General features: G+C 51.1%; 1 protein-coding gene across 2 annotated transcripts; it reads right to left on the reverse strand.

The window, feature by feature from the left end:
- Positions 1-575: 575 nt before the first annotated feature.
- On the reverse strand, positions 576-21997 carry GPRC5B (G protein-coupled receptor class C group 5 member B). Of its 2 annotated transcripts, none has more exons than XM_069570246.1 (4): positions 21774-21997; positions 11167-12180; positions 3459-3571; positions 576-2148 (listed from the first exon to the last, which is right to left on the reverse strand). In XM_069570246.1, the coding sequence occupies exons 2-4, from the start codon at positions 12170-12172 to the stop codon at positions 2104-2106; spliced, it is 1164 nt and encodes a 387-aa protein (XP_069426347.1). In that variant the 5' UTR covers positions 12173-12180; positions 21774-21997; the 3' UTR covers positions 576-2103. The 2 variants fall into 2 exon arrangements, with proteins under 2 accessions (XP_069426347.1, XP_069426348.1); XM_069570247.1 differs by having other exon boundaries at positions 21304-21783.
- Positions 21998-27917: the final 5920 nt, after the last annotated feature.

Below are 27917 nucleotides of genomic sequence, written 5' to 3' on the forward strand. Positions count from 1 at the left end.
GTGCACGCTTAGACCACCAAGAACTTAGAATATGATCGTGTGAGTTCTCCGCTCTGCAAGTGGTGGGGGGCCTCTTGCAGCCTGAGCCCCTGATGGGATCAGAGAGCTCCGAAGGACTCCAGGGAGCAGGGGTGAGCCACTGTTTCCTGGCATGAGAACATGTATCGTGGCCGCTTTTCACCGGACTGGACCAAGGTGTTCGGAGATTTCTGTGATTTTCAGAATTCTAGGTCCACATGCGTCCTCCCGCACTCCCAACCCCAGCCCAGGTCTTAGCTTCTCCCCCCCTACCCCAATACTCCCCGTGGCAGTACCCACCCCCCCCCCCACCCGGGGTGTTCCTGGCACAGAGGTCTCGGATCTGACTCTCTCTAGAAGCAAGCACGTGCTCCGGGTGGGTGGGTGCTTCCCTGCTTCCCCGGTCGGCTATGCCCCCTCTTCCCCATGCTGGCAACATGTGGAAATGGGCTGCCTTGGAGGAGGGCCACACTGGGGCCAGATTGGCTTCCCTACCCGGGTGCTTTGCAAGGACGGGGACAGGGGAGGGCGAGGATGGGACACAGCAGACTAGGGCCTCAAGAAAAATCAGAAGGTTTATTGAAACATACTCAGCTCAGACATATTGGCTTTTGAAGAGGTCAGTTTCCCCCCAAACACTAACCTTTTTCATTTTCTGTAAAGGTTAAAGGCTTATGGGTTGTTTTATAGAAAAAAAAAAAAAAGCAATACAGTGACTAGAGTATATGCAAAAAGACCCACCCTCATTTATACATTCCATGCCGTCAGGTTAAAACTCTTTGCTTTGAATCATTGCCTGCAATTATGCTGGCCAAACAGTGCAGAGAACATGGGGCTTTTAATGGCCGAGATGTCTGAAATGCCAAAGAAAGGGATGACTTGCTTAGGACAGATGGAAACCATGACAGAAACAATGGGCTTGGAAGAGAACCATTTTCATGGAACTTGCAGAAAACTGAGACAAAAATGTCCCCCACGCCCTCCCAAAGCAGCAAGAAATCCTCATGTGCTCCACCCAACGCTGGACCTTTTACTACATCCGCAGAGAAGACCCAAGAACTCACTGCTTGCTAGGCAGCAGGCACCGCCTCTCCACCCCAGGGTACCCCTGCCACGTGACAGCATCGTGGAAAATCCACCCCGGCATCCGCCCCCTGGCCAAGCCATGGGGCTTTGAGCTGCTGGCTCCACGTGAGCCTTTGAAATGGACATGGCAGGAGAGGCGGGGTAGGGCTGGAGGAACTCTCCTGAGATGGGAAGAGGGAGGGGTAATCAGGGGAGAGACGGCTGCTCCAGTCGGAAACTGCCCCTTGGAGGCAGGCAGGCTTGCTTCCTGGCAGTGATGCCAGAGCAAGAGGCCCAGAGAAGGAGCAAAGCCTGGGTGCTACTTTCTAAGTGTGACGGTCCCTTCAACTCCCAGACTGCCTTCTCTTCTTTGGCACATGCCAGGCTTCCTCCACCACTGCTCATAAAGCTCTTCCCCAGATACAGATGGGCTGGGCCTCAGAATCACACTCACCATCTCCTCCACTGCTCCTGACTCCCCTGAAATGTGAAAACCTACAGGCAGGCCAGTGAGAAAGCCCCTATTCTCCTTCCTCAGTGAAATGACCGTCTGCAAGAGGCCACCTGGGGTCCAGCACTTGCTGGGGAGGGGCGATGGTGTGGGGCTCTCCGTGCTCAACCAACACTGGCCTGGCCTGCTGGCTGTGAACGCGGTTCTGCTCTTACCCCAGAGGATGAAACAGTCTTCCCAGCCACATTTTCGAGTGAGCCTAATCCTATTTGCAATTAGCTTTGCTTTAGTTTGCGGGGTTTGAGGTTGGTTTGGTATTACGTGTGTGTGTGTGTGTGTGTGTGTGTGTGTGTGTGTGTGTGTGGCAGGGGCGGGGAGGGCAGTTGGTGTTAGCTTTTCAGTTCAGCAGTGTTCACATTTACACGAAATCCCCTTGTCTGGGATTTCCAAATCTCCTGGCTTCGAGGCGGCCTTGTTCAGCTACTGTTACTGATTTCTCCCTCAAGAAAGACACGACCAGGGAATAAAATTGGTAAGAGAGACTCTTATTCTCTGGAACTTAAAGTCTTTCACCAGAGGTGTCTTCCAGTGTAACTTGGCGGAGCTGTTGGGATCTGGAAATAGGAATAACACACTAAGAACTCAGCTTTGCAAAGTCAATATTAGAAACCCATTTGTTAACAACGTACCAAAGCTAAGTTAGCTTGCCTTTTCCTAAAGGGCTGAATAATTCCCAAGAAAAGCAGCAACCACTGTGTGTTACCTACAACATTCTGCTCCTGGGAAGGCTGTCTGCCCCTTTTCTATAATTGTGCACCCGAACAAATACGTTTCCTTACCCAGAACCCACATCACTTTCTAAGTCCAGGGTGTTTTCATGCACATTGGCCTTGACTGGACACAGAGGGTTTAAGAATGACTGGTGGGGCTGTTTTCTAACTAAATTTATTAAAACCCACAGATCAAATGCTTGAAACTCAGGATTTTCTCGGTACCCAACAATAAACAGGCCCATGGATGGCTGGTGCTCTTCATGACTGCAACCCGTGAGCCTATTGCTTTGAGCCCCTGGCATACCAGTGCAAATGATGCCTCTCATACCAGTCAAAGGCCAGGAAAACCCAAGTTTCCTCTAGAGATCAAAGACCATCTCTGACTCACACTGAAAATAAAAAAGTTCAGGTTGAGTTATGGAATTGGCACATGATATAAAGAATGAGAATCCAATTTACACGTGTAAACTGGTTCATGTGTTGTTTGTAAAAGAAGCATGTAGCTATGTTGGAAAATTAAATGTGGGCATGAGAGTGCAATTTTGGATCGCTAGAGAAACAAAATGATGTAATTCCACAGAGGCAAAATGTAAATGATGACAATTCTGCTGAAGGTCTGTTTGGCATCAGATAGCATCTGTTTTTGTGTTTGTGGGAGAGAAATGATAATCACCTCAATTTCTTAAGAAATCTTTTAAGGATTGGGGGTTGGGGGGAACCTGGTACCCAGCTGGGGCATGGGGCAGGAGGCTCAACTAGGTTGGATGCCAGCAAAATCTGCCAGGGTTTTGTAACTCTGGGCTTTTCCTAGAAGTCACTTCCCAAGGAAAGCATGGGAAGGGGCACCTCCTGTTATGATGAAAAATAGAGAATTCACTGGGTGCAAGAGCTGCAGGAAACAGGAACTCGTTCAAATGATCTACAGATGGTCAACTAACTACAGGGCAATGTCTCATGCATGGAGAAAGTAGGTGGAGGGGAAAGAGACATGGAACACTGCATGCATCCTAGCTGCAAGGGGTATTGACGTGAGCTGCTCTCTTTGCAGCCCCGTGAGCAGCCTCCACAGAGTGGTGTGTCCCTGTCGAAGCTGCCCCCCAACACTGACCACTCCAAGGCTTCCTGCCAGAACATCACCTCTTGATACTTACAGTCCCCCCGTTGAGCACAACGGCCATCTCAGTTGGCTGATACACATTGCTTCTGAATGGAGCGCTGGGTCTGTTTCCCAAGCTGCCATTGCGAAATCCTGCAGTTCGGAGAGCTGAGGGAGGGAAAGGCAACACCACACATACACACAAAAAGACACAGTTTTGAGTTTTGTTTTCTTCCCCTGCATCAACACCATGCTCCAGGCACACGCCCCCTCCCTGCTCCTCCCCTTTGTCACAAGCCAGATTCAAAACAAAGTCACAAAGGCGCTTTGTTCTCGGGTTCTCTTAGAGCCTGACCCATCTCAGTGGGGTTGGGGAGTCTGCAGAATCCAGGGCGCAGGCAGCTCTTGGGGAGGGGACCCAGGGTGGAGCCTCTCCCCGCACCCCCAGAGGGCCATGGGTGACAAAGGCAGCACCTGCGCCTCTCACAAGGTCTCTTCTGACAAAAGACCTGCTCACGGCTGAGTGCCATCCATGTCAGGTTCAACACCATACTGTGCAACACGGTTTCTGGATACACACAGAGGTGGGCAAGCCTGAGATGCTGGACCACAGGTACATGGGAGAGCTCGGACATCTTCCTGGGAAAGTGACGTGGGAGAGGATGGAAGGGCCCCAGGTGTATGGGTGGGGTCATTTCTAGACAGGAAAAAAGGGAGATCTGAAGCAAAGGCAGCAACATAGGTCTGTTCGTTTTACCTCTGAAAGGTAAATGATGTTTCTTATTTGCAATGTATTTTTATACATCTAAATTTCCTCTTTCGGTGAAGAAAATTCAAATGGCACAAAAAGACTTGGATGAACCATGAATGTGTATTATTAAGTGAAAGCAGTGGGCTATAAAATCTCACATTATATGATTCCAACTATAATACTCTGCAAAAGTATAACCTATAGAGGCAGTGAGAAGATCAGCGATTGGCAGGGGTTTGGGGGGAGCACAGGGCATTTTTAGGGCATCGGAACTACTCTGGGTGATACTGTAACAGTGGAGACATGACATCATGGATTTGTCCAAGCCCACAGAACTGTACATAGTGACCTCTAGAAAGCAAATTATGGACTTGAGTTAATAATAATGTATCAGTATTGATTCATCCATTGCAACAAATGTTAACACCAGTGCAAGTTGTTAATAACAGGGAAAACCAGGGGGGATGGGGCAGGTGGGAACTCCATGTGCTTCCTGTTCAATTTCTCCGTACCTAAAACTGCTCTAAAAAATAGTCTATTAAAAGATAACAGAGAAAGAAGAAGCACTATAAAAAAATCAAAACAAAAGTCGGTCTCAGTTGTGAGCTGTCGCCTTCATTATCTTCCTTCTCACTGAAGGCACTTATCTCACTTTGCTGAGAAAAACCTCAATTAAAGTCCTCCCTGAAGAGAGTCTTTTTTTTTTTTTTTCCTGACTAAAAAGTAGTAAGAGGACTTGGGATTTTTACAAATTAAATTACTTGGGGAAGGGACCAAAATCACCTTGATAGTACAGTTAAACTTCACAGAGTGCCAACCAAGAGCCAGGGCTGCTTATAAAAATACTTTATATGTATTATCTTATTTAATTTTCATAGCATAGTAGGTTCTTTTATTTCCATTTTACGTGGGGCACAGAGTGATTAGGTAATTTGCCCGAGGTCACACAGCTGGTAAGAACCAGCATTTGAGTCCAAGTAGTGTTCTTGCCTGGAGAATCCCAGGGATGGGGGAGCCTGGTGGGCTGCCGTCTATGGGGTCGCACAGAGTCGGACATGACTAAAGCGACTTAGCAGCAGCAGCAGAGAGAATTGGTTTCCTTGACCATCACACTATTTTGGGTCCAAATACGATGTTTTTAACGACTGCACTTAGTTACTTAGGAGCAATCTGAATTTAAGTGACATTTGGGAGCAGATCGGCCCAGACTGAACCAAAAAACATAGGCAGAGTGGGGAAGGCATGTTCTAAAAGACTTGTGAAAACCTCTTTGCTTTAGCATCTCCAAGCCTTCAATAGCTCCCACGCACACATTGACAAGGAGGTGCCCTTCCTGGGGAGCTGAGAAGAGGGGACAGGGTCCAGGGGACATAGAGTCCCTCGACTCTCACTCTCGCTAGTCCCAATTCCTAGCCACGATCTCCTCGAAAAGAGGGAAAATGGAACAGCGCAGCTTTCCTCATGGAGCAGAGGCTGGCCAGCTGCAGTGCGGGAATGTGGCTCTCACATTCTCTTCAAAGAAACAAAGTCTCAGCTGGATAGGTGTCTGTGGGGTGCCCTGGCCCAGCGATCCCTCTGTGTAGTGGTTATTTGGACTGGTTCTCCTCTGGTAAACATCCCTCCCACATTCTGGGTCCCTGAGTACTGGCTACAACTGCCTCCTCCCTGGGCCTTGAGGTGGGCATGGGATTTAGGCCCTGCCAATCAGGTCCAGTCAGAGCTAATGCTGGGATTTTATACTCAAGCATCCTGGGAAACATTCCTTTTCTCTAGTGGGACTCTGCATGAGTTCAGAGCTGGTGTGATTCTAACAGAGCCAAGAGATGGAGAGAGACCGGATCTTGGCATCACTTGAGCCTCCTAGATCTATCCATTTCTGAAGCCTGATCCCCAGTACATTAGTTTCGTTGTCGTTTTGTTTACTTAAATTGCTTCAGATGAGATTTTTTTTTAAAATTAACTTGCATCTTCAAGAACCCCAACTGACAGCCCACTCTGACCCAGAGATGAGCCCTCTGAAAGGCAAGCAGGGCTCACCCACAAGGAGTCCCTAGAGGAATCTAAGAGCATAGGCTAAATGCCAGCCCTCTTCTGCCAGCCCTCACTACAAGTGAGGCGAGTTTGGGTCCTGCCCCCAAAGCTGACACAAGGTCTTCCACTGGGCAGCGAAGGGGCAGAGTTTAAATCGCCCTTGGCCTAATGAGATCAGAAAGCCCAAATCCCTTCATGGAGGAAAGAACACTTTTCCTTCCTGCTCTTGGAAGGTGAACATTTAATGCGCCTTGTTAGCACTTTCCAAAATGTGATCTGAAGTGCTATATCCTTGTGTATTTTCATCTTCTGTCACATACCTCATGCCTGTTGATAAGTATTAAGAAACAGCAGGCTGGTGAAGTCCTACATATCTGGGGTCCCACTGGGGGAAGGAAACAGGCAGCAGAGGCTGAGCCGAAGGCCAGCCTGGGGCATATTCCTCCCGTCTCTTGACCTCAGGGCTGGACTCTCAAGGGTAGAGAGCCCAAAGGGCTGGCTGGTTAAAATGCAGGAGAAACAGCGCCAGCTGTAGCTCCCGGGTAAGGCCCTGTGTAGGGCCCGGTTCCCTAAAATACAGCTGGCTGAAGTCAGACCAAAGAGGACAACAGCTGTTCTCACCATGGCCAGGAAGGGTGCCCAGGCATTCCCCAGCCAGCAAAGTAGGATTTCTCGAACAAAGGCAATCCTAACCAGGGTGACTATTTATTCTCTCTCTGTGAGCCTTCTGAGGGAATTGACTTTGCCTGGTGCCCACGTGAATTTTGGTGGAGACACATTTGGGAGAATGTAAAACAGGGCTATTAAAAAAGTCTGACAATATCCAAGGTTGGTGAAGAAGTGGGGATGGGGGCTCTCATACAATTCATCAGGGAGACTAAATCAGTCTACCTTTCTGTGGGGAGGGGGATCTGGCAGTATATATCAGGACTGAAAGGTAGCAGATTCTGATGCATGTCTAGGAATTTTTTTGCAAGGAGGTAATTGATCAAGGACACAAAGATGAATGGATAAGAAGGGTTATTGCAGCATAACTTGTATGGAAAGCCAGAAACAAGCAGAATATTCACCATCTAAGATCATAAATAGCTCAGTTGGTAAATCATCTGCCTGCAATGCAGGAGACCCGGGTTCAATTGCTGGGTCAGGAAGATCCCCTGGAGGAAGAAATGGCAACCCACTCCAGTGTGCTTGCCTGGAGAATCCCAGAGACAGAGGAGCCTGACAGGCTATAGTCCGTGCGATTGCAAGAGTTGGACATGACTTAGCAACTAAACCACCACCAAGATCAGGAAAACAAATTATGGTGCCTCCTGGAAAGCTCTGTCTCGTGAAAAGGACAGCTCTGCAGTTGTTGACCTGGAAAGGCCTTTCTTCACGATACACTGTCGATTTAAGCAAGCGCATTGCAGACAGCCTCTTAAGACAACGAGTGCTTTCAACCTGGTTACACCCTAGAAGCACTTGGAGGGCCTAAAATACTTGAGCCCAAACAGACTTACTCAATCAGATTGAGGGGGCAGGTGCTGGTAATTTGTTTAAAGCTGCCCAAGAGACTCTAATGTGCAGACAGGTTAAGAGTCGCTCTGCTGGACTGGTTTGTGTGTGCGTATGTGTGTGCGGGGTGGGGGTACTGTGTCTGGCAAGACGGGAGCAAACAGTCAGCAGTAGTTGCCTTTGGGCAATGGGATTTTGAGCAATTTTTATTATTTTCACTTGCTGAACTCCTGATTATTGTTGATCTTCTGTCATCAGAAAGGAATAAAAAAGTTATTTTTGCTTCGGAAAAGAAAGAGGGGAATGAGGGACAATGTCCTTGGCTCTGGAACCCAGAGTAGGAAACAGATGGGTGTGTGGGCACCTCTGAAGCCCCATCACCCTCTGTGCCAGTCCAGGCACTGCTGGTTCTGACATGGGTCCCAAATCGCTTTGATCTCTGGATCTTACAAGGATATGACATACTGACTGCATTTTCGCAAGAAAGGATGCAGGGCATTCAGAAAACCAACCTTCCTTCTCCCTGCTCCACTGTGAGCCTGAACAAGTTGCCGGACACTCCTAGACTCCGTTTTCTGTTCTGTAAAATGGGACTGATAATCCCTGTCTTCTCAAGGCACAGAGTTGCTCTGACATACCTGTGAGATGAGGGATGCTGAAGGGCTTTAAGAAGAGAAGTTCTGTGGCAGAGCGGGCTTGGAGCCAGGCTGCCTGGGTTCAAACCCTGGCTTTGCCTCTTAGGCAAATTGTTCAGCCTCTCCATGCCTGTTTCCTGTCTGCAAAATGGACCTTACTGGGTTATTGCAGGAATTAAATTAGATTAGTCACTAAAATGCTCAGAATGGAACCTGCCCATCATAAGCACCCTGTAAAGGTTAGCCATTTTTAACTTCTGATGCCCCTAATACTTGTAGGTAGTTCTAGCACCCAACTCCTCCTTGCACTGCAGTAAACTAGACCATCAGGTTCAACAAAAATGATTCTTAACCTTCTAGGGATCACAAATGGCCTTGAGAATTTGACAAAGCAATGGACTAATTGCACGGTGAATGTATAAAGCTCTATAACCATTTCAGGAGTTCCTGTTACCTTTACGGTCCAAGGGGAGTTTGCAAGTGTCAGATAAAGAGGATCCTATTCCAGGAGAGGCCAGGGAAGAGGTGGCTCCACCAGGACCCCAAGAACTGGTCAGGCGCCTGGCCTCTGCTTATCATATGCCCTGAGGGACCCTCTGGGCTCCCTGTAATGACCCCCTTCTCCTGGCAACCAGGGGAGTCAGCCCCACCAGAGCTGTGGCTCATCCCTGTCAAATCTCTTGACAAACACAGGCTTGCTGGTCTGGGGCTTCCAGTAAGAAGGAGACCGCTCTGATAAAGGCCACCCCAGGACTGTGATTCTACCCATGGTGGGGAGGGGGAACGAGCAGGGGGCAGGCCTGTCATTCTCCCGGGGGTCTGAGCAGGAGCAGGGTGCAGAGGCAGCTGGGTACCTCTTGGTGGGCAGAGGGCTGTGGGGGGCCTTGGAGGACTTGGGGGCTTGATGTGTTTCCCCCTGCCTGTGGGGGTGGGCGGCTGTGCTGAACCCGAAAAGGCTGACTCTGCAGTATGACCAGACCACCGCCCAGGCACCTGGGTGAGCGTCACAGAAGAGGGGACTCAACCATTCGGAAGGGGCCACCGCCTATGTCACTGGGCAAGACTGAATCTCTTACAGTCTCTACTTATTCCTCTGTGAGATGGGGATAACAGACCCTACCTCGTCAGCTGGAGGGATGAACTAATGAGATAATGCAGGTTAAGGAGGAGGGTCTGGCATGTAGCTAGTCTTCAAAAAATGACAATTATACCAGGTAATTATTACTACTGCGGCTGCTACTGCTACTATTATTATTATAGCTCCTGATAAATCTTTAGGTAACTGAGAAAAGGCACTTCTAATTAATCTCAAGTACTGGGAACCCAGCCGACTTGCTTTAAGCAACAACTGTAAGAGACACTTCTCCAGCATCTCCCGCAGGGGTAGCTGGGGCCTGGGCTGCTACTTCTTGGCTCGCCTGGGGATCCCACCTCCACCTGAAGTGCCTGCTGAATCTCTGCTTTTCTGTTGGCGGAGCTAATAGAACTTGATTAGCCCATTTATGGGAGCCCTGGCGGACACTCATGGCAGCGGGAGATAGGAGTTGATGGACAGATGCTGAAGCCTCCTGTCCTCCAAGGATCAATTCTGAGGCTCGTTCTACACGTGTCCCTGGCAGGAATAAGCCCCAGCTGCCCGTGGTGGTAACTAGCTCTCGACGCTCTTGTTCTGACGTTTCTGCCTTCCGGGTCTCATTCTCCCGGGCAGGGGCGACCTCCTAAGTAAACTGCCTGCAACAAGTCTCAGGCTCTGCTTTCAGGGGAACCCAACCAGGATACACATTCAACCAGCCAGGTGCCGTGGGGGTCCCTTGGTACATCAGGACTCACAGCAGCTTTATGGAGTACACAAAGCCTACATCTGGGAAGGGGCAGTATCCCAACCCAGACTCTGACTCCAGGGCCCAAATTCATCCACTCCTGGAGACAGAGCTAGAGGAGAGAGCATAAGCATTGCCTCTCACCATCCCCTGCATCCAGCTAGCACACGGGCTGCAAACTCAAACATCCAGGAAGCAGGGAGCTGATGTTGATATGCTATAGTGTCTGGGACAGGGAGCCATGGTGAAAGTGAAAGTCACTTAGTCATGTCTGACTCTTTGCAACCCCATGTACTATACAGTCCATGGAATTCTCCAGGCCAGAATACTGGAGTGGGTAGCCGTGCTCTATTCCAGGGGAATCTTCCCAACTCAGGGATCGAACCCAGGTCTCCTGCATCGCAGACAGATTCTTTACCAGCTGAGCCACCAGGGAAGCTCAAGGGGAGTGTAGTGAAGAGAAAATGGATGCCCACCTAAAAGGCCACCACCACCTGGGAGGGTAAGAGACAGGGCCTTCCAGCCAGCTGCAGACAACTGGTGCCATTGGGAACGGCACCAGCATTGCCAGATCCAACTTTTCAAAAAAGGCCAGGAACCTGACTTTTTACATTAAATTAGTTGAAAGTGCTAATTAAGTCTCTTCTCAGATGGCTCAGTGGTAAAGAATCCGCCTGCCAATGTAGCAGACACAGGAGATGCGGGTTTGATCCCTGGCTCAGGAAGATGCCCTGGAGAAGGAAATAGCAACCCATTCCAGTATTCTTGCGTGGAGAATCACATGGACAGAGGAACTTGGAGGGCTACAGTCCATGAGGTTGCAAAGTCAGATATGATTGAACACACAGGCAGGCACGCACGCTAAATAAATTGATAAGGCTGAACCTCTAGGGGCCAGTTTCGGCACAGGGTCAGTGTTTGTGGGCTCTGATTTGCCAGGACTACCCCCAGGGCCCGTGATGCTCAGTGGGGGAAAAGGAGCTCTTTTGGGAGGAACAGCCTAACCCAGTGGGACAGTACCCCCTTTACCTGCATTGTGTTCATCCATTGAGAAGGCTTTGTTCTCCATGTAGGTCCGAGGCAGCTGCACATCCTCCTCAAACGCTGTCTCCCGCATCCTTGGCTGTGACGTGTCGAAGTAGTTGGGAGTGTTTTCCTGCGGGGCTGGCAGAATGGTGCAGTGGATCTCTGGGATGGCATGGAAGATGACGAAGACCCAGCCACTGGCCACCAGCGTGATGGCTAAGGTGGGGTCGCCCCAGGCATCTCCCTGTCGTAGCTCGGCGTTGCCGAAGAGGTACATGGTCATCCAAGCCACCCAGATGAGCACGGAGAGGAAGGCCGTGACCAAGATGCAGACTCCATTCTGCTTCCACTTCTTGAACTTTCCACACAGCGAGAAAAAGGCCAGCCCCAGGGCGGCCACGAGCAGTACCATGTCGTAGATGAGGGCCATCGCAAAGTCCATGGGCTCGTAGGCACAGGCCGGCTTCGCGTCTCGAAGCACGGTCAGCACCAGCCACTCGATGGCGATGATGACCTGCACCAGCATCAGGCACAGGGCCATGCCCACCAGCTGCCAGCCCGAGGGGCTCTTGCCATGGCGCACCAGCCTCCTCACTCGCCATGCCTGGCTCAGCAGGCAGGAGAAGCAGAGCGCAAAGAGGACGCCCCAGAGGAACCGGCGGACTGAGCAGATGGTCTCGTCCTCCCGGATGATAAAGGCGAAGGTCAGCCCAAAGAGACCTAGGGTCCCCAGGAGGAAGAGGAAGTGGAGGCCCACAGGGTCCTTTTTCTCCTTGTCCTTGATGAACGGCAGCCGCACCAGCAGGATGAGCATCAGGAGCAGTGTGATCAGGGCGCCCGCCCCGGCCACCGCCTCCACCACGATGCCCCAGATGGTGTCCAGGTCGCACAGGGACACGTACTGAGGGAGAAGGTCCAGCCCGCAGCCCCGGGACGTGCTGGCGTTCTCAGAGGCCCCGGAAGCAATCACGAAGAGCAGGAGGAAGGCGAGCGCCTGGTGGGTTCTCATCTTTCTCTCTGATGCCGCCGCGAAGGTTCCAGAAAAGTTTGGGGGAGAAGACCAATTCACGGTGAGACTTCCACTCTCCTGACTTCTTTAAGGAGACCCTACGTCCCTTCAAACCCACTACCAGCCCCCTTCTCCAGGCAGCACAGCCTGGTGCCAGGAGTGGGTGAGGATTTTGGTCCCCATCTGCCCCCTTGGCCAGGCTCAGTGAACAACCATGAATCGTCAGCGCTAGCGGCTGGAGGAGAGGGTGGGAGGGAGACCCCCTTTCTCTGAATACCCTGTCATCTCCGTTGAATGTGAGGCCGTGTCTGACCTCTTTAAAAATAACGGAGTAAAATGAGACTCACAGAGATGCTCATGGGCTGAGTGCTCGCTGGGAGAAGGACGTGCATTGTGGTTTTGGTCCCTCAGTGCTAACAGCTGGCACTCACCGATGACTCAGCCTCAGCCAGGGACCCAACACAGCCAGTCCTCACACCGGTGACAACAGTCTTGAGGCTGGGACACTTGCCCAAGGTCACACACTCAGCTCCTAGAAGCACCCCCTCTTAGAAGCTTCCCAGCATCTCAAACAGTGTCAACTGTCTTCCTGGGTTCCGCCTTTTCCCCCTCCCCTCACTCATCCTACCCTTCTCACAAAGATCTCCTGAGAATCCATCCTCTTGGAGATGTCTGCCGGACACCCCCAAGGACTGTACCCAGCAGCCAGAGACGGGCTTATTAACCCGAGTCTCCTCTTCACCCCCTGCTTCCTCTGCTTAGACCCCTCCCACCCCCGCTTTCATGGAAAACTGCTCCTCCGCACACTGGTCTCAGCTCTCATGTCATCCACTCAGACCTTGGCCAAGGTCACACCCCCTCCCCCCTCCACAGTGCCTCTCGTCTATTTCTTAGGTCTAATCGCATCTGTTATCCTTTCACCTGTTTACTTTGTTTCTCTGGTCCCTTCCTCCTCTCCTCCCTTCCTGCCGTTCTTCACCGCCAGCTGCAGGAGGACAGGGACACTGTCTTGTTCATCAGTGCAAACCAGGGTTTCTCAGCCCTAGGGTAACGGACACTTTGGGTCTGAGCCTCCCTTGTTTGGGGGTCTGTCCTGCGCATTGCAGGAGGTGGAGCAGCACCCCTGGCCTCCACCAACTAGGTGCCTGAAGCACACCCTCTCCCCTAGCAGTGACAACCCCTTCTTAGACACTGCCAACATTCCCTGCGGGGCGGGAAATCACAGAATGAGCACCACTGGTAAAGAACTAGCACCGAGTAGATGCTTCTTAGATACTGCAGGAATGAGACTTCTCAATAGGGCTCTCCTCTACCCACTGCCACCAGGTCCTTGCTTTTGGAGGGAGCCTGGCCTTGGGAAAGTCCTGCCTGCCCAGCTCTGCTGTGCTGTTTCTGGGCATCTTAAGCCAGACTTAGCTCCGCCCACAGTGAGGCTGTAACCAGCCACCTCCCAGACAGTTCAGCACATCCCTGGGGCTTTCTTAAGTAAATGTGGTATTGATCACTTCTCTCTCTCAGCTTCTTGATGGGATATAGTGAGCAGCTCTGATCCTGTCTTGGCCGCAAGGCCATCAACTGGGATAAATTATTGATACCACAGAATGAGAAGGAGCCTGGTGCTACAGGGTGATCCTTCCTTTGCCCAGAGATGAGGGAAGGCAGGAACAGAGGGTATCTGACAAGACATGCTCCTGAAACAAGCACTCAGACACTGGTAATCAGGCCCCTGGTCCCATCACTCTTCGTGCCGTGTCAGTCACAAGAGTGCCACCTCAGCTATTTAAGCTTTGTCTACATACCCCCTGTAAGTTACTTACTTAACTGACTCACCAAGGTCTTGAAATTGACCCAAAAGAAAGCTCAACACATTGGAATACCTGTTGATGGAACTCATGTTGCATCCCCATTGCCATACCCCAATGTACCACCTTTGGAAAAGAAATGCTGTCCTAGTCAGAGCTTCTTATCACAAGAGCACACTCGGAATCAAAATTTAAGAACCAACAAGCCCAGAAAAAAAAAAAAAATTTAAGAACTGGATACGCTGGAACAAAATGCCATTGGCCCCTGACACAGTATAGTGGATTTCGTCTAGACTTCTCATCAATGGCAAATGTGATTAAGAGACTTCTCAGCAAGTGACAACAGAACACACCCCATGCAGACTTTCTAGTTCACACAGTGGCCAACAGTCCCCAGGACGGCTGGGAGGAGACAGGGAGGAAGGTGCTTCTGGAGTCTTGACCACAGTCCTCTCCCCAACTCTCCCCACACACCTCCAGGCCAGTGGTTCTCAACCAGGGTGATTGTGATCCCAGGGAACACTGGGGCATATCTAGGGACAGTTCTGCTTGTCACAACTGGGGAGGGAAGTGCAACTGGCCTCTAGCAGGTAGAGTCCAGGGTAGCCGCTAAGCAGCCTGTGCTGGGAAGACTCTTTAGAGTCCTTTGGACTGCAAGGAGTCAAACCAGTCAATTCTAAAGGAAATCAACCCTGAATATTCATTGGAAGGACTGATGCTGAAGCTGAAGCTCCAATACTTTGGCCACCTGATATGAAGAGCTGGCTCACTGGAAAAGACCCTGATGTTGGGAAAGACTGAAGGTAGGAGGAGAAGGGGATGACAGAGAATGAGATGGTTGGGTAGCATCATCAACTCAATGGACATGAGTTTGAGTAAACTCCGGGAGATGGTGAAGGGCAGGGAAGCCTGGTGTGCTGCAGTCCATGTGGTCACAAAGAGTTGGACACGACTGAGTGACTGAACAACATGCCTGAGATGGCCCTCAACACTAAGATCACCAGAGTGATCTGGCCCCACATGTCAGCAGTGCTGAGGATGAGAAAGCCTGGTTTATATGCTTGAGAACAGACTTGAAGAAGAAGCCAGGAAACCAGCCAGGTCTCTCAACCTCATGCCTGCATCCCAGGTCCTTTCCTTGCAAGAACTAGACTTTCTTTAGCTGCCTCCACTCACTCTCTTGGAGGAATCTCCTCTCTTCAGACCTGCCTACAAGTTGGAACTTGGTTCTGCCGGTTCATCCCTCGGTTCTGCCGGCTCGTCTCTCTTCCTGACTGACCTTCCAACAACAACAGGAAACCAATGTGAAGAAAATATAAAGATGGAAACCAAGCTTCTGAAATTGTGTGGGTTCTTTTGGCTGTGGTCCCCGTCTCTAGCTCCCACTCCTTTCTGACATGGGAAAATAGATACACTCTTGCTTTCTGTTTTCATTCCTGAGGGTGGAAACCTCTCCTTCCTCCAGTTCTGAAAAGAGCTCCTGATCTTCCTCTGGAGAGCCCCCTTCAGCTGTGAGCCCCAGACCCAGCCTGGCCAATTGAAGCATTTATCCCACCCTTTGGCCGCACTGATTGGCTCAGGGATAGGCACTTGGCCTCAACCAGACCCATGAGAATCACTCTTAGGAGTTTTGCTAGAATTAACTGGAAAGAGGTTTTCTCCTGTTACTGGGGTTAATAAGCTGAAAGGAAGGCAAAAGGAGAAGCGGGCAGCAGAGGATGAAATGGTTGGATGGCATCACTGACAAAATGGGACATGAACTTTGGCGAACTCCAGGAGACAGTGAAGGAGAGGGAGGCCTGGCATGCTATAGTCCACGGGGTTGCAAAGAGTTGGACACAGCTGAGCAAATGAACAACAACAAGCTAAAAGGATATAAACCTGGAGCTGGAGAGGGCATATTTACCATCACAGGGAAAGAACCTGCCTGAGAGGAAAGCTAGCCCACAGGAAATTGTCACAGGATGGACAGGAGTCCCAGTACACTGCAAGACTGGATTCAGTTATGCCTGAAGCCAGATACCCTGGTCTTTGCACCTCCAGCAGTCAATTAACTTCTCTTTTTGTGGACTAAGCCATTTTGAGATGGGTTTATATAACTTGTTAACAAAGACGTTCTATGATGTATCCCACAGGATGTGGTCCTGTTCTTCCAGGAAGTCCTCACTAATCAACATCTGGGCAGCAGGGTCTTTGGAAGGGTTCAGTTGTCCCAAGTAGGTCATTATCACTGCAAGGGATGCCCACGAGGTGACAGTCGTTGTTCCTCAGAACTCTGGGATGATCGGAAGGAGGGCTATACCACCTCACAGAATGAAGCAGAGTCCAGCTCATCTGGGCCTTCTGGGGGATTCAGAATTGCCCTGTGGAGTTCTCTATTACTGCCATCGTGAACATAATAATGACTGTTAACTCTCCCAGTGCTTACTATGCTCTAGGCCCTCTACTATGCACTTCACATACATTAACACCTAATCATCTGGACAATGACACCATGAGGCAAGTGGTATCACTATCTGCATTTTACAGGAAATAAAACAGAGGCCAGTTGGCTTGTCCAAGCTAGGACAAGCTATACAGCTAGAAAGTCGTGGAATCAGGAGACAAATGTACTATTGTTACTGGGCTCTTCAGACAAACCAGGGCTCTGGAAATGTCACCGGCTGAGCCCTTTGCTAGCCAGTCTATCTAAATTAGGTTCCTTTTGCCCCTTTTCTATACCAATACTCCTGATCTTTATCTTTGTAACAGGTACCACAATTTTCTACTGTTTTATTTTATTACTCTTTTGGTCTGTCTCCCCCACACCCAGGCTCCTGTCTGTTTTGTTCTGCATCGATTCCCCAGCACCTGGCACACGGGCAGTGCTCACGGCCCAGCTGCTGAATGAATGAACTGATTAAATATGGTCTCCAACCCTCATGCCACAGGGCAGGAAGATGCTCTCACGGTCATCTTATAGAGGAGGGGACTGAGACTTAAGTCAAAGTTTGATCCTCAGACTGGCAATGGCAGCAGCATTGCCTGGGAGCTTGTAAGAAATGCAGACTCTCCAGAGTGGGCCTGGCCACCTGTGTTTCCACAGCCCTCGGATAAGCTCCAGGTGTGCTCAGATGCTTGCGTGCACTGAGGTTTGAGAAGCACGAACATATGCAGCTGGGGAGCCAGAACCATGGCCTTGCACCTTCTGCCTTCCTACCACTGCCCCAGACCCCACTCAGGCTCCATTGCACCCACTGTCAGGTAAGCCCCAGCCCCATCAGCCACCTGAGGCCTCCCCCTGCCAAATAGGGAGCTCTCCAGGATCCCCAAACTGCACAAAACCTGATTAGAGGTTTGGAGTCAGCCCCAGGGCAAGGCTGACTGGGGCGGGATGAATATATGGCAACAAACCCGTGGGATGTAGGCATGCGGCTCCTTAAAAGGAGTAATGAATAAAGTGACGAATGTGCAAGACTCGGCTCACATACTAATTACTTCGCTGCCGGCCAGGCTCCCAGAAATGTGACTCATTCAGATGCTCTTAAATACACTGCGTCGCACACGCACGCGCACACACGCTCTCTCTCCCCACAGAGGGGCCAGAAGCTGCCGGCAGGTGGTGGAGCAGCACGCTCCATTTCTCACAAGCTGGGGCCTGCAGAGGCTGGAAAGAATGCAGGCAAGATTCCTTGTGCGAGGACAGTGCTGCTGCCTGCCTGCAGGCCACATGCCCGGCTGGTTCTCCCAGCCTTGATCCTCACCAAGCAGCATGAACTTTGGGTTTCCGATTCTGCCCCTGGCATTTGCTAGAACCTTGTGACCTGGGACAGCAGACTTAACCTTACTTGCCTCAGTTTCTTCATCTGCAAAATGGGAGTAATAACACCCGACTTGCGGGGTTCTTGTGAGGATTAAAATAATAAGTAGGGTTTAGGACCATAGCCTGGTGTGCTGTGGTTCATGGGGTCGCAAAGAGTCAAACACAACTGAGTGACTGAACTGAACTGAACTGAAGCACTTATAAAGGGTCTTAAATAAATAACAGACTGGCAAATGCCCTGAGGTTATGAACTTTTCTGACTTTCCTTTTCCAGGAGGGGCATTTGCCATGGCGATGGGACTGAAATAGGCTCATCCAAGTGTTGGTCCACCACTGGTTTCCAGCCTCCACCACCACACACCCAGAAAAGAAGTCCCTGAGGGGGTGTGAAGGGGAGAAGCCTTTGCGGTGGTCTACCTTCAGTTCAGTTCAGTCCAGTCACTCAGTCATGTCCGACTCTTTGCGACCCCGTGCTGCAGCACGCCAGGCTTCCCTGTCCATCACCAAGTCCCGGAGCCTACTCAAACTCATGTGGTCTGCTTTGAAAACTCCCAAACTCTCCTGATTCCCACAGCAGGTGCTCTAAATGGCGGCCTGACTGCACAGGTGGTTTTCCAGAGGGGAACCCGGCACTGGAGGACCAGAGGCCAGTCTGCATGCCCTAAAACCAGGTGCCCCTGCTATGGAGTCAGAGGTAGACACCCAGAAACCAGACACCAGCCATTCTCCTGGGAACCAGCGTCCTCACCTTCCCACCCACCCAGATGACAGGAGATACAAGACGTACAAAACAGCTCTGGAACATGCCATTCTGACCCGCTTCCCCTTGGCTACTGCCAGCAGAGGCACCTTTAACCCACCTTCTCTAAAGAAGTGGGGAGGAGGTGCTGGAGCATGGATGGGAAAGAAAAACTAAGCAGGTCTGGAGGGCCTTACCTAGCCCTGGGCATGTCTAAAGTACTAATGAATACCTGGCACAGAATTTACACTCCCATCTATGTCCTCAAGAGTGGAAGACCTCAGCTGGAGGAAGTCAGACAGAACCGAGTGACACAGGCCATTACTTAACCTCTCTGACCTTCAGTCTCTTTGTAAAACAAAGATAGTAATAGTGCCGCTTTCTCAAAGCCAACGTGAAACGTACTTAGAAAGTACTCAGCCCGGTGCCTGGCAGAGAGGGAGCTCTGGGTCCTGACTTGTTACAAAAACAAAGACAATTCTCAGTGTCCTGTTGGGAATAGGAAGTGGTAAGGCGACTTGGCCAGAGGCTTCCTGGAAGTGACGGATGAGCTGGGACTAGAACCCACTGCTCCGGACTCCTGACCTCAAGGCTGCTGCACCCCAGTTGGACTCCCCCATGTTCAGCAGACGGCCAGGATAAGGCTGCGGAGCCTGTCTCCCCACGCACCCCAACACCACACTCTGTCCTTGCCCACTCCCTTTAGAGCCGCTGGTGCATTTCCTGCTCCCGAAGGATTAAACTGTTGCAAGGTTTCCTGACATTAATTAAAACTCTTTCCCAGACCTGCAATCTTACCCTTTGATCTCTTTTCCAAGCTATACCATCTCATAATCTTTAGTTCCCAGCACCATCCAGACCACCAGACTATCTGGGGGCCCTTGAATTTAATAACCCTCACACGTTAGTAAACAGGGTTGTCAGAACACAGGCTCCGTGATCCATGAATATGCAAAGCAGCTCCAATCCTGTAAATAAAAGCAATCATTTAAATGCAAATTGCATCCTTGGCTGCCCGTTCCAGGGTGGATGGTTCCTCTCAGGCTGTAATTCTGAGAAGAAAATGTGACTAACTCAGAACCCCCAGGAAGCTCTTGCGTGGAAGTGCGTATGGAGCCAAGGGCTCTGGGTGGGGGCTGCTTAGGGTAGACAGAAACTGCCTAAAAGTGAGAAGTGGGTTTTAAAACCTGACCCATCCCTGGCGTAGGCTCATTCAAAGCAGTCCCCACAGGTCCACTTTGGAGGCTCCCGGCGCCTCGCCATCCCCAGAGGCAGAATGAAAGGGGAGCTGCTTTTCCTCTCCTTGTTGAGGTCAGGGGAGCTTTTAAAAATCAGATCTCGTGGCTTTCTACTCCAAACCCTCCCTCCAAGGATTCATTTAGGAGAATAAAACCTAAGCTCCTTTCCATGGCCCCCCAGATCGCGGTTTGGCTGGTCCTGTCATCCCCTTTCAGACCCCCACTCTCAACATCTGCCTACGAGCTCCAGCCACAATGGCCTTTGTTCAGTTTCTCTAAGCTCATTCCCACCTCCCAGCCTTTGCACTTGCAGTGCCCTCTGCCTGGTTCAGTCTTCCCCTCAACATCTGCCAGTGGCGGGGGTGGGGGGGGCGGCCCTATCTTGCAAAGCTCCACTAAAATGTCACTGCGCAGAACTCTCCTCACTTTATTTTACATCACCCTGCTTTATTTTCCTGGCAGCACTTATCCCAAATGGAAGTTCTATCCACTTACTATTTATTTACTTATTTAGTGTTCGCCCAACTCCCCAGTGCTCTGAGAGCAGGGGCTTATCTGCCAATTGTGTAGCTGGCACATTTACTGAAATAATACATTAACCGATCAAGATTTTAAGCTTCTCTCTAACAAAACTGCTTGTCTCATTGCCTGTGCCCTAAATGGCGACTCCTTCCCACTTCCATTTTTCCCTTCCCAACTCAGTTGACCCCTTTTCAGACAGAGCAGGAACAGATAGGAAACAGTTTACTCCACAGTCCAGATACAAAACTGGCCGGGTGGAGGGCTCCCAACCCACAGATACCGATTTGCATTCTATTTACATCCTATTTGCATGCAGTTTAACTCAACGTCTTGAGTCCTCCAGAAAGCCTCCATCCCTGGGGAAACTTATGAATCAAGGTTCCTCGGCAGAAGTTCCAAAGCTTTTGTGCCAAGCCCCTCCCCCACTTCTCGCCTCTTTGCGAGGACCCCTAGTTCCTCCTGGGCTCAGTTCAGGTCCCCCCCACCCCCCATACTGGCGCAGTTGGGCAGCCAATGTGGCGCGTGGCCCGGGGCCCCAGGCGGGGACGCCGCTGCCCGCCACACTCCAGGGGCCTTTGTCCGCGCTCCAAGGAGCCGCCCCCTTAGCGAACTGGGGACAAGTTGCGTTGAGGGGTGGGAGGGCGATTGGCTAGGCCTGGGAGTGACATAGCCGGGGAATGAACCCAAGGGCTGCGCTGGACCCGTCCTCGGTGGCAACGGTACCCCCTCCCTCCCTGGCCAGTTAACCAGCCCTCCGGCCGAGGCGGGTGCGGGCGGTAGGGGTCCCGGGATGCTTGGGACTGGAAGCCTGTGTCCCCCAAAGGGTGCGGACGCAGCACAGGGCTGATCATCGCCTCTAGCCTGGCAGGAACAGAAACGCTAAGCCCCCCGCCATTGTATGCAGTCGCCCCTCACTTGTACCCCAGCTCCAGGTCCCAGCTCTGCCTCTTTTCGCCCGCAGTGTCCCTTCCTTGTCCCGTAGTGCGTAGCCGCGACCCCCAGTCCCTACGGCAGGTGCCGCAGCTCACCTCCAAAGCTTTCCCCTTGTGCCCCCGGCTCCGCCTGCTCTGTCTGTGGTCAGGCCCCGCGCCTGCCACGCAGCCCCCAGACCTGCCCGCGGCTGCCCTCACACGAGTCACTCGGGCACGCCTGAAGTCTCTTACAGTTCCAGCAGCCCTTTGCCTGATCTGCGATCGCCTCCAGACCCTCCTCTGAGACTTTGATCTCCGTCTGGTCCGGGAACACCGCCCCCGCCCCATTAAGGTCCCAACCTTCTCCGCCCCCTGCCCCGCGGTCTGCGGGCTCCTCTCTGCCGCCAAACTGTGGTCCTCCAGCCCGGAAACCCCAACTCCCCCAGCAGACTAACCCCTTGGGGAAGAGGAGGAACTCAGAAAAGCCCGAGAAGCAGACCACATCCCAACGCTCACAAGTGCACCCGGGGAAAAGTTTCTGGGGTCGCCGCAGCGCCCTCCACCCTCCCGGCGCGGCTGGCACTCACCGACCCCCGCGGCCCCGCAGCGCCGACGCTCCCGCTGGCCCTCGGCCCGAGTCACATCTCTGCAGCGCCGCCGTGGCCCCAGCCCAGCGATCCCGCCCGCCCGCCCGCCCGTCCGGCCTCACTGCATCGCACTCGCTAGCCGCAGCCGCGCGAGGCGCCCCCTGGCCCGGCCAGCGCTGCTGCAGCCGCCGCGGCCCCGCCCCCTGAGGCCCCGCCCCCGGAGCTCCGAACCCCGCCCCCGTCCCGGCCAGGGCCGATTGTTCCAAGCGGAACCCGGCGCACGCTCCTTGCTCCCCGCTTGCAGCGCCGAGGCGAGCCCCCTCCAGTGTCCGCATTTAGGGACCACCACCCTCACATCCACAGTGCGTCCAAAATCACTCTGGACGCGCTGGACATTTTCCTCCGTTGATCCACTTGCAGAAACACACACATAGAGGGGTTTTCTAAACTGTGGGTTCCTAAACAGCTGTTGTTCTGTCGCCCTGTCGTGTCCGACTCTTTGCAACCCCCTGGACTGCAGCACGTCAGGCCTCCCTCCTCCCTGTCCCTCACCATCTCCTTGAGTTTGCCCAAGTTCATGTCCATTGCATCGGTGTTGCCTTCCAGCCATCTCATCCTCTGACGCCCTCTTCTTCCGCCTTCAATCTTCTCCAGCATCAGGGACTTTTCCAGTGAGTCCACTGTTCGCATCAGGTGACCAAACTACTGGAGCTTCAGCTTCGGCATCAGTCTTTCTAACGAGTATTCAGGGTTGATTTCCCTTAAGATTGACTGGTTTGATCTTGCTGTCCAAGGAACTTTCAGAAGTCTTCTCCAGCACCCCATTTCGAAGGCATCAGTTCTTTGGCGTTCTGCTTTCTTTCCGGTCCAGCTCTCACAAGAGTACCCGGCCATTAAGAAGACCATAGCCTTGACTATACGACCTTTGTCGGCAGAGTAGTGTTTCTACTTTTCAACATACCGTCTAAGTTTGTCACAGCTTTCCTGCCAAGAAGTAATCATATTCTGATTTCATGGCTGCAGTCACCATCCACAGTGATTTTGGAGCCCAAGAAGAAGAAATCTGTCACCACTTCCACCTTTTCCCCTTCTATTTGCCGTGAAGTAATGGGGCCTGATGCCATGATCTTAGTTTTCTGTAATAGTTAGTGTTAAACTGACTCTTTCACTCTCCCTCTTCACCCTCAAGAGACTCTATCTAGTTCCTCTTCACTTTCTGCCATTAGAGTGGTATCATCCACATACCTAAAGTTGTTGATGTTTCTCCCGCCTATCGATTCCAGCTTGTACCTTATCCAGCCTGGCATTTCTCATGATGGGCTCGGCGGATAGGTCAAACAAACAGGGTGCCAGCAGACAGCCCTGTTGGACTCCTTTCTCAATCTTGAATTCTAAACAGTTACTTCCCCACAATATACCAGTGCCGGATCCAGGGTGCAGAGAGGATTCTGCTGAGACTGTTCCAGAATCACTAACACCCTAACTTCAGCCAGGCAGCCCCTCCCGCCTGGGCACACTCCAATCCTGCCACCTCCGGCCATGTGCCTTTGTCCCTTTATGCACTGTGAGCCCCACATCCGTGTTCTTGGCCACCCCAAACATACTCATATGTCTACCGCAAGCATATTCACACGCCCACTCACCCCTCACATGGATCCATACGCAGGATCCCACCACTGCTACCACCCTCATCACTCACACGCATGCGCACACTTCCACGATCGCCTCGAGCACACACTTGGGGGCCTGGGGCCACTAGTCTGGCGCTCAGCCGACACTCAGAGCTCAGGCTGCTCACCCGCCCACAGCGCAACTGTGAGACGCTCCTTACGGAAAGGGTCTGGGCCACCACGTACCTCAACACTGAATGTGGCTCCTAGACCACCTGGGCTATCTGAGGTAGGCATTGCCTCGACCCTGCCTGGGGGCTGCACTCCAGCTTCAGGCCGGATTTTCCCAGTCCTCTCTCCGCAATCCCCGCCTCCCCAGAACTTTGAGGACCCCACTGTGGTATGGATAAGACCCCTCACCCCATCCCAGCCCTACATGATGGAGAGATGACTCCAGTTCCCCTACCTCTCTGTGTGGGGAAAGGCGGTTGTGGAGAGGCAAGCAAGATGTGTTGTAGAGTAGTACTTCCTTCTGGGCCAAGCTGCAGGCCCTGATCTTTGGGGATCGTGGAACTTTCTGATATTCTCACACCTTCCTGCGAGTCTCTTGCCCGGCCAAAACTATTTTCTCCCAGGCAGGCCCCATATCTTTGGGTAGGCCTCTCTCCAAAAACCTTATATTAATTTTAAGAAAAAATGGAGAAGAAGCATGAAAACTGAAAACGTTCCCTGTTTCATTGGCAGACGTATTCTCAGAGCCTGGATCAGTGCCTGGTATGCTGTTCAGTTCAGTTCAGTTGCTCAGTTGTGTCTGACTCTTTGCGACCCCATGAATTGCAGCATGCCAGGCCTCCCTGTCCATCACCAACTCCCGGAGTTCACTCACACTCACGTCCATCAAGTTGGTGATGCCATCCAGCCATCTCATCCTCTGTCGTCCCCTTATCCCTCAATCCCTCCCAGCATCAGAGTCTTTTCCAATGAGTCAACTCTTCGCATGAGGTGACCAAAGTACTGGAGCTTCAGCTTTAGCATCATTCCTTCCAAATAAATCCCTTCAGAATGGACTGGTTGGATCTCCTTGCAGTCCAAGGGGCTCTCAAGAGTCTTCTCCAACACCACAGTTCAAACGCATCAATTCTTCCATACGCTGTAGGCCATCTTTAAATGTTTGTGAGACAAACCCCTCCTCAGTGGTCCCCCGACAGTGGAACTGAAAATGGGTGGGCACTGCCACCTGGTGGTGTATAGTGGAACTGACACCAAGATGCTTTTCTTTCCCTCTGCCTGCATACTAAATCCCTTCAGTCCTGTCTCTTTCCCACCCCATGGACTGTAGCCCACCAGGCTCCTCTGTCCATGGGATCCTCCAGGCGAGAACACTGGAGTGGGTTGCCATGCCCTCCTCCAGGGAATCTTCCCGACCTAGTGATCGAACCTGCATCTCTGATGTCTCCTGCATTGGCAAGCGGATTCTTTACCACTAGCACCACCTGGGAAGTCCCTCTTTCCCTCTGTAAAGATGGGGAAATTCAGGTTTGTAAGTTTCAATTTCCTCATATGCAAAATGGAGGATAATTTTAGCAATGCATACCTATTGGTGTTGTTGTGAAGATTAAACACATATTACAGGGAATTCCTTGGTGGCCCAGTGTTTAGGACTTGGCATGACTACTGTCAAAGACCCAGGTTCCATCACTGGTCAGGGAACTGAAATCCCACAAGACTTGCCCAGTGGCCAAGAAAAAAAAAACCACCACACGTAAGAAACAAAGGCTCCACACTGAGCCCGGCCTGGAAAGCTGTTAGTGTGAGTTGGTTAATATTACCATTACGGTTATATTCCCCTTCCTGGCTCATTTTACAGAGGGATCTGACCGTGATGATCAGTTTATCATTGAGTGATGATGCTTTGAGAAGTAAAGGGTGAAAATGAAGGTGGTTGTTGAGAGGCGGGTGCATCCCCCCATAAAGGTTCAAAGGTCCCAGTGACCCATCATCACTGTGAGCCAGGAGCTCTTCTAAGTGCTTTCTATTCTTTAGAGTACTCAATCCTCCCAGCAACTCTCTATGCCAGATACTGTTATTTACCCATTTTATAAATGGAGGCACTGAGGCCCAAGGTGTTAATTACCTCCCACAGTTATATAGTTGGCAGAGCTAGGATTCCACCTACACCCTTCCTCTCAACCAGTGGCTAAACTTGTGTCATTTGCTGCAAAGTCAGATATCATCCTAGACAAGCCTCATGTCCCTGGAGGGCTTCCCTGGGCTCCAGCCCCAAAGAGAACAGCTCTAGGAGGTGCTGAGAGCTACATCAGGCTCTCAGATGCTCAGACCACTTTGAGCTAATTGCTTGCCAGGCTCTATTTCTCAACTGAAAAATGGCCAGGGCATTGCCTGTGACTTTTCTACTGACAAATGTCTTGGTGCGTGATTAGGTATTGGTGTGGCTCTTTTTTAAGTGTCTATCTGCCTACTAGGCTGTATCTCAGCGCTTTCCAATAAGAACTTTCTGCAGTGATGGGAGTGCTCTCTACCTGTGCTGTCTGGTATGGTACCACCGGCCACATGTGGCCATTGAGCACTTTATATGTGACCGGTATGACTGTAAAACTCAACTTTCAGTTTTACATATTTCTAATTAATTTAAATTTCAATAACGTCATGTGACCAGAGGCTCTAAGCGCAAAGGAAACAGGAATGATGTCCATTGTTCACCCCTGTATCCCATGCCCAGTACAGGGCATTGTTCACTAGATATTCTTTGACTAAATGAATAAATTCCAGCCTTGCTTTCCCCTTGGAGGTACGTCTATTCTGCATCCAAACCCATAAATAATCTCTTTTCTCTACTAAATAGATCATTTTCTGAAGGGTTAATGCAGCCACAATAGGGAAAGTGGAGATGTGCCTGCAAACGGGGCTCTTTGCTCGGGCTGAACGTGCTTGCAAACGAGGCATTCTGCCAAGGAGTCTGGACATAGCCTTGAGTCTAATGGTCCCTTGCAAACGAGGGAACATTCCCTTCTTGTGATGAGAAGAAAGAAAGGGCTCTGGACAGACTCTGCAGTAAGCAGAAATTTCACTCCCTTTTGCTGTACGATAACATTTATGCACATAGCTATACTGAAAAGGCTTAGTCATACAGTCTGGAATTCTGCCCAGGGGGGCGATATAAAAGTAAACCGCAAGCTTGCTTGCTCGCGCAGTTCTTTTTCCTCTGGCCAGAGTGGTGTCTGTCTCTTGTGTGTGTCTTGTCTTTGTGTCATTTCACTCGCAACCTCCAACAATTTTCCCAAGGAAGGTGCCGCTCAGGGTTCTGGAGTCACCGCGTCCACGTCTGTGGATCAACTAGCTCTAATGAAGGAAATTTCTGAGGTAGATATTGGTGTCTTGCTGTGATGGCACTGAGTCTTGGAAAGGTTGAATGACTTCTCCGGGGTCTTATGGCTGGTATGTGAGCAGAGGCAGGATGTGAACTTAGCTGCACGTGCTCTTCCCATCCACTGCACTGCCTCACGGGTGGGAATTCTGGAAACATCAGTAAACTCCATGAAGAAGTGAATTTTAATGATGTCGATGCAGATACATCACAGGTGGTCAGGGGACACCTGAATATCAGACCTTGTTGGATCACTACCACTTTCCTTGGGTGTCTGCTAACTTAGTGCTGGGCTCTGTACCTGATCCTATTGTGATTCACAGATGGACGCAAGGTGGATCCTAACCCAGGGAGCTCCAGTGAGCAGAGGAGGCAGGATGTCTCACTAAAGTGTGAGAGAGAGGTGGTTAGTCCAAAGCATGTGGGAGTACCTCAAATTAATGAAGTCCTGGGAGCCCTTGCTTTGGGGCTCAGCTTCCCCAGAGACTTCAGAACTTGACTTTCCCTCCAGAGTGGGAATGAGGGACTTTGGGGCCATTATCATGTCTGGATGCATTTTTTGGAGTGAGCATTCAGGAGTAAGTGAGTGCGGGATGCATCATTCTGTGGGTTTGTGCCCGTGACAGACATCACTAATCGATCATCACACTCTTTCTTATCTCAGTGTAACTTATACTGTTCATTGTGTTTTAGGAGATTTGGTCAGTCTTGCAAAGTGCTTCTCATTTATTTCTGGAGTCCCTGTCAGGGTGCCTTACAGGTATCCACAAACCAGGATATCAGCTGCCATCACCATATGGCAGCCACCTGCTCTTTCTTTCCTGCATCGGCTCCCACAGGTCCTTGTCATTGGTCCACAGATTACTTGGAATAGTCTCATCACGGCCCCTCTGGTTCCCTGTGAGGTCAACATGGGGACATTCTCCAAATGCCCCTAAAGCTGTCAGTTAGGCAGTATTCAAGTATTAATACAGAATAAAAAATGGCCTCAACAATAGAGATTCTTGTTATCACACAACAGTGAATTAGAATGAGTGATCTCTTAGTTGGTTCACAGCTCAACAACGTCAACAATGGCCCAGACTCTTCTCAGCCTTCTGTTCTGCCATGCTCAGGTTGGTACCTCATGGTCACAAGATGGTTGCCAAA

Source organism: Ovis canadensis, chromosome 24 (assembly GCF_042477335.2).
Source record: "Ovis canadensis isolate MfBH-ARS-UI-01 breed Bighorn chromosome 24, ARS-UI_OviCan_v2, whole genome shotgun sequence".
Taxonomy (NCBI): domain Eukaryota; kingdom Metazoa; phylum Chordata; class Mammalia; order Artiodactyla; family Bovidae; genus Ovis; species Ovis canadensis.

Excerpts from the sequence above, each read along its gene's own strand:
- GPRC5B (XM_069570246.1), bottom strand. The coding sequence starts at position 12,172 with ATGAGAACCCACCAGGCGCTCGCCTTCCTCCTGCTCTTCGTGATTGCT. Across the intron at positions 3,572-11,166 it reads AATGGATGAACACAATGCAG|CTCTCCGAACTGCAGGATTT; the intron begins GTAAAGGGGGTA and ends TCCCTCCCTCAG. Across the intron at positions 2,149-3,458 it reads TTGTGCTCAACGGGGGGACT|ATCCCAACAGCTCCGCCAAG; the intron begins GTAAGTATCAAG and ends TCCTATTTCCAG.